The 6,000-nt window shown below is 39.8% G+C and overlaps 1 protein-coding gene across 6 annotated transcripts in view; it reads left to right on the forward strand.

Moving 5' to 3' along the window:
- Positions 1-6,000, forward strand: part of PBRM1 (polybromo 1) — an 81,530-nt gene that overhangs the window by 59,221 nt on the left and 16,309 nt on the right. For all 6 annotated transcript variants that reach the window (XM_024195696.1, XM_024195698.1, XM_024195699.1 and 3 more), the window contains 4 exons: positions 488-645; positions 2,182-2,365; positions 3,133-3,343; positions 4,263-4,464. In XM_024195696.1, the coding sequence (XP_024051464.1) occupies positions 488-645; positions 2,182-2,365; positions 3,133-3,343; positions 4,263-4,464 (755 nt within the window). The remainder of the gene's footprint in view (positions 1-487; positions 646-2,181; positions 2,366-3,132; positions 3,344-4,262; positions 4,465-6,000) is intronic.

A 6,000-nucleotide genomic window follows, 5' to 3' on the forward strand; every position in this document is an offset into this window, starting at 1 on the left:
TTTTATATTTTAAAAATGGAGAAAGGAGGATGAGGAACCATCTTCTTTATAAAAGAGTTTGGTACACATTCTTAATAGAATACTTGAGGTGGGAGCCTACCAGCCAAAAAGTAATATGGTGGATGCGCTGATTATTTTTCTTTCACCTATCCTCAGTCACAGTATAATTATCCTAATGTACGAAAAGGTGTCAGACTACTGTCAGATTGCACAGTGCTGCTTTAAAGCCTCTTAAAATTGAGAATGGAGCTTTAAGTGACAGTAATTAAGTAGCAGTAATAAATTATATAAATGAAATAAAGTGCTACTTAGCCAACATAATTACTATATTTTTCTCATTTTTAAGTGCACATAAAGTAAAGTTTTTGACTCTTTTAATGTAGTAATTTTTTAATGACCGCTTTCGTAACCATCTACTGTATGAAGTTAGCTCCTATAGGAGGGAAGTCCTTTCATTTCTTTATCAGAGGCTTGTTTTCTTTTTTAGAATTGAGAAGATGTGGGTACGGGATGGAGCTGCGTATTTCTTTGGCCCAATCTTCATACACCCAGAAGAAACTGAACATGAACCAACTAAAATGTTCTACAAAAAGGAAGTGTTTTTGAGTAACCTAGAAGAGACCTGTCCAATGACCTGCATTCTGGGTAGTTATTTACAATTTTAAATGCAATTGGCTAATTCTCTTTTCCTGTATACTTTTTTTTTTAGTCTAAGATTATAGCTGTGGGGGGGTCTATTCCCCCCTCCTTTTGGGGGGGGGGAACTATGTAGAGGGAAAGAATGGATAAATTACCCAAAGTTACTTTTTTAGGCTTCATACTATTCACCTTTAGGGCTTTTTGGAAGATCCTTCTCTTTGATGTTTTCCCACCATAACACAAATTATATTTATTTAAAAACAAAATACAGAGCCCCTATAACTAGGAAGCAGAAGACTATGAAGCCCACAGGAACTTCTTTATTCCAGTTTAATGTATCTGAAAAAGCAACTAGATACCATTATGATGTACTAGGACAAGGGTGGCGAGCCTGAGAAGGAGCCAAAATTTACCAATGAGCATTGCCAAAGAGCCACAGTAGTATATCAGCAGCCCCTCATCTGCTACCCCACTCCAGCCCCCGCCATCCTGCCCACCATCAGCCCTGCCAATCAGTGCCTCCCCCTTGCTCCCCTCCCCTCCCGCCCGCCGCAATCAGCTGTTTTGCAGTGTGCAGGAGGCTCTGGTGGAGTGGGGGGAGGAGCGAGGGCATGGCAGGCTCGGGAGAAGGGGTAGGAGTCTTGGGGGAAGGGGTGGAGTGGGGGCAGGACCTGGGGCAGGGCAGGAGGTTGAGCAGTGAGCACCCACAGCACATTGGAAAGTTAGCATCTGTAGCTCCAGCCTCGGAGTCAGCACCTATGCAAGGAGCCGTATATTAACCTCTGAAGAGCCACATGCGGCTCCGGAGCCACAGGTTGGCCACCCCTGTACTAGGAGGTAGATGGAAATGGTCCCTTGACTAAGAAATGGGATCTTTAAACTCTTAGTAATTTATTTTGACTTTTTGGATATGTTTTTGCAGTGTTTGGGATGCAATATTAAATGCAGTTGAATGATAGTGATGACATTTTTTGTGACAGTATAGGACTTACTAGATTATTTAATTGCTCATTTCTAGGCTTTCTAAATACAGTGGAACTCTGATTATCCAATCTAATTGGGACCGGGGCCAGATCGGATAACTAAAAATCCAGATAAACCAGAGCCCTGCCGCCCATTCTCCATCTGTCCATTCCGGCTGGAGCCCCGCAGGTGGCTAGTGGTTCAGTTAATATGGAGAGCCAGATAATGGAGGCTCAAATAAATGGGGTTCTACTGCATTTGGTTCTTTTAAAACCAAAACATTTTTTACCTCAGCTATCATCTAACCAAGTTTTTGTTTTCAATTTCTCCTGTTCTTTTTTATTTTTGTAATGATTACTGTTGTCTGTGTGTGAGTGCAGCGCTCCTCTGATAGATCATATGACTCTTAGTATGAGCAAAGTGCAATGAATGTGAGTGTGTTCCGTTGAGTACAGTAAAGCACCATGAATCTTCAGGATGTATGAGATGGGTGGAAAATTGAATTTCCTGGCTTTTTGTGAAATACTTCATGTTAGAGCTATGATGACAGTTCCTTATCCTTCTCTCTTACTTTTGCAGGAAAATGTGCTGTGTTGTCATTCAAGGACTTCCTGTCTTGTAGACCAACAGAGATCTCTGAAAATGATGTTCTACTCTGTGAGAGCCGCTACAATGAAAGTGACAAACAGATGAAAAAATTTAAAGGGCTTAAGAGGTTTTCACTCTCTGCAAAAGTAGTGGATGATGAAATTTACTACTTTAGGTAAAATATGATTGGGGAAAAAAACCATTTTTTCTATTTTACTATTCAAAATTGCAACAGGTAAGGGAGGATCAAATCAGGCTGATCACAAATATTTAAAAATAATCTCAGCTGCTACCTTCACATTTCGCTTTCCTCCTGTCCACTGAACTCTAATTTTCACTCTAGGCTTTGGTAAAAGCTGTTATGTTCTCATGGTGTGATCTTGCCATGCAAAGATGTCAGAGCGAGGCCCAAATAGCCTCTCAATTGATGGACATTATTATCAATAAGGAATATTCATTGTTACTTTGTTTCCTAGTTTGGGTAGACAGACACACAGCAGTTCTGCTTGAGCTAGCCAGCTAAAAAGAGCAATGTAGCTGGGGGTAGCATGGGCAGCAGCTTGGGCTAGACTCCCAAGTACATACCCAGGAGGGTTGGGCGGGTTTGTGCTCAGATAGCTAGCCCAAGCTGCCACCTGGGCTATCCCTGGGTACACTGCTATTTTTAGTGCACTAGCTCAAGCAGAGCTAGCACATGTCTGAGTACAAACCCACCTGACCCCCTGGGTACATACACAGGCAGCTTGCCCAGGCTGCCACCCATGCTATCCCCATGTACACTGCTACTTTTAGCACACAAGCTTGAGCAGAGCTAGCATGTGTCTGTCTACCCAAGGTGGGAAACATGCTCCCAGCTGCAGTGCAGGCATACCCTCAGAATAAGATTTACGAGTGACCTGTCATGCAGAGGATGTATTTTTTTTTTCTTTTTCTTTTCCTCAGAAAACCCATAGTTCCTCAGAAGGAGCCATCACCACTACTGGAGAAAAAGATTCAACAGCTAGAAGCAAAATTTGCTGAATTGGAGGGGGGTGACGAGGATATTGAAGAGATGGCAGAAGAAGAAGGTGAAATCATTGAAGCACCTTCTATGCCTCAGCTTCAGACTCCACTGGCTAGTGAACTGGATATAATGCCATACACTCCACCACAGGTAAAGATGCCTCCTAAAAAATCTTGAATGGTATACCAGTCAGTATTCTCTATCCCACTCCCCCTCCACCCCAACCCTAACAAGAAAATAAAACAAAAGTGTAATTATATCCACTGAGGAGGTTTATATTTAATCTTAACAGCCCATGGAATAATTTTTCAGAACACTTCTACGTTCTAATTTGGTATGCTTTGCTGCACTGTTGTAACACAATTAAATAATTTTTAAGGAATACGTTCAAATGGGGAGATAATTAGAGCAAGTTTACACTATTGTGTGAATAGTGTGAAGAATTCTACAAAACTTGATGGTAGGAAGCAAGCAGAATTACGGTGGTGGGATGGGAGAAAATGTCCCTCTCCCCCTGCCCCTTCACTAAAATGGCCTAGTGGGTTTGTGTGTGTGTGTGTGTGTGTGTGTGTGTGTGTGTGTGTGTTTGTTTCTTGGTCTAGAACAGTGGTTTTCAACCTCTTTTCATTTGAAGACCCCTAAAAATTTTTGAATAGAGGTGCAGACCCCTTTAGAAATCTTAGATATAGTCGGCGGACCCCCATGGGTCCGTGGACGACAGGTTGAAAATCACTCGTCTAGAAAGTCCTTTTGCTCAGCTTGGAATGATATTTGTTCTCTCAATCAGAATATTCCCAAGTTTCAGTTGTAAGGTCAGCATAATGTATGGAAAAGTTAAAAACCAGTTAAACTGTTTTTTCCCCCATGTGCCTCATGCAATTGTATAGTTTTATAAAGTGAGCTGTGAGTTTGAGACCTGACATCTCTTTGAGGGCTGCAAGGAAGGGCAGCTGTTTAATAAATACTACTGAAGCATAGGAAATTTTGATGCTTTAACCATTTTTAAAGGCTTTTGAATCTTGTGACGATTCCATTGTATATTTGTGGTTATAATCCATTTTTCTTACAGTCCACTCCGAAGTCTGCCAAGGGCAGCACGAAGAAGGAGGGATCAAAAAGGAAGATCAACATGAGTGGGTATATCCTATTTAGCAGTGAGATGAGAGCTGTGATTAAAGCTCAGCACCCAGACTACTCCTTTGGAGAGCTCAGCAGGCTTGTAGGAACTGAATGGAGAAACTTGGAAGCAACCAAGAAAGCAGAATATGAAGGTAAATGAAAACTAAAGTAACATATACTCGGTCTGCTTTTTCCTTTCTGTAGAGATGCAATAATTTTATTCAGATAAGTTTAATTATTAAAGAAGAATGTCTTGTTTGTAGCTTCATATGTGGAAAGGTTTAAATAAATGTTCATGGTAATGAACTGTAGGAGTGAAATAGAAAATATCTTAGTATAATTTAATTACATAGTGCAGCATATGAACACTGTACTTTAGAAGTACAAGAGTGTGTCTCTGCCACAAAGTATTTTTGATTGAACACAGAGACACACAAAACAAGGAAACAACTCAGAAGTGGATGGGTATGGAGATAACATTGCTGGGGTGGAAGTTGGGAGGGAAACCTGCTCAGGAGTCATTTGAGGAAGTGATGATATAAAGAGGATTGGAGGAAGGCAAGCAAGAGAGCTTTGTGAACAAGGAGGGGGAGCTGTTCAAAGCATGGGAAGCAGGTAAGAAGGCATGAAACATAATGGAAAAAGAAGTCTTTTGCTTAATTAAAATTGGGCTAAAATAAAGTAGGACAAAAATAATAAAATAAAAATTCAGGATACCTAATCCGTTGCAATGCTGGGAATATAATCTTTTCAATCTTAGAATTGTCCAAGAGTTGTAACTGATTTTGTTGAAATATCCTGTTCCCTAAACGAATCCTAGAATGTTCTATAGACCAAAGAGTCCAGGCAGAAAAGTACTCCCTAAAACTTTTCTTTTCTTACCTGATATTCATCAGAGGTCTTGGAACTTTTTAATCAAACTCAAATCACAAGTGACACTCTTCAAGAGATCCCTGCCTGAGTACAGATAAACCATCATTTAAATCTCTTCTGTTGGTATTCACTATTGCTGTTATAGTTAAGAATGTGTCAGCATTTGCATTATAAAGCACAAATTATAAAAGTATATAGCACTACTGTTATAATAAAAAATTACTTGGTGCAGGAAACTAGCGTATAAGGTTTTGGCTTTAGAACAAATATTACTTAACTTTTTTTTAAGTTATAAGTTTGCTTTTTCTGAAAGTGTTTTGTTGGCATGCTCATAACTCAAAAGCAGTTTTGGTTTTCAGACTAAAAATTTGCATGACATCACTTCCCCCCCATGGATTTTCCATAGCATCTCTTTGCAGTGGTAGAGCGTAATGAGGCTCCATTTAGTCATTTGCAGGTTATCTGTTGCAAACTCCATAAAGGAAATAGTAATGCCGTTACATCATGAATGTACCATACAGTATGACATTTTTCCTATGCTGTAGTTTGTTTATACATCACCATAGGTATGCATGGCACCTTATAGGAGAGAAATGTCAGGTCCCTTCTTATGTCCTTCCTCTCAAGAACAGTAGGATGGTTAGCATGTTTTAAACATTCTAATTAGAGAAGCTAGATTATTTGCTTTTCCAGCAGAGTACACAACTGTAATACAGCGGTAGCAGCAATGCCCACTATAGTTAAGGTTGCATAAGTAGTTCAATTTTAGTTGCCTTATTTTAAATTTTTTTTTTTTTTTTTTTTTTTTTTTTTTT

This window comes from Terrapene carolina, unplaced genomic scaffold (genome assembly GCF_002925995.2).
Source record: "Terrapene carolina triunguis isolate 2854851 unplaced genomic scaffold, T_m_triunguis-2.0 Scaffold232, whole genome shotgun sequence".
Classification (NCBI taxonomy): Eukaryota; Metazoa; Chordata; order Testudines; family Emydidae; genus Terrapene; species Terrapene triunguis.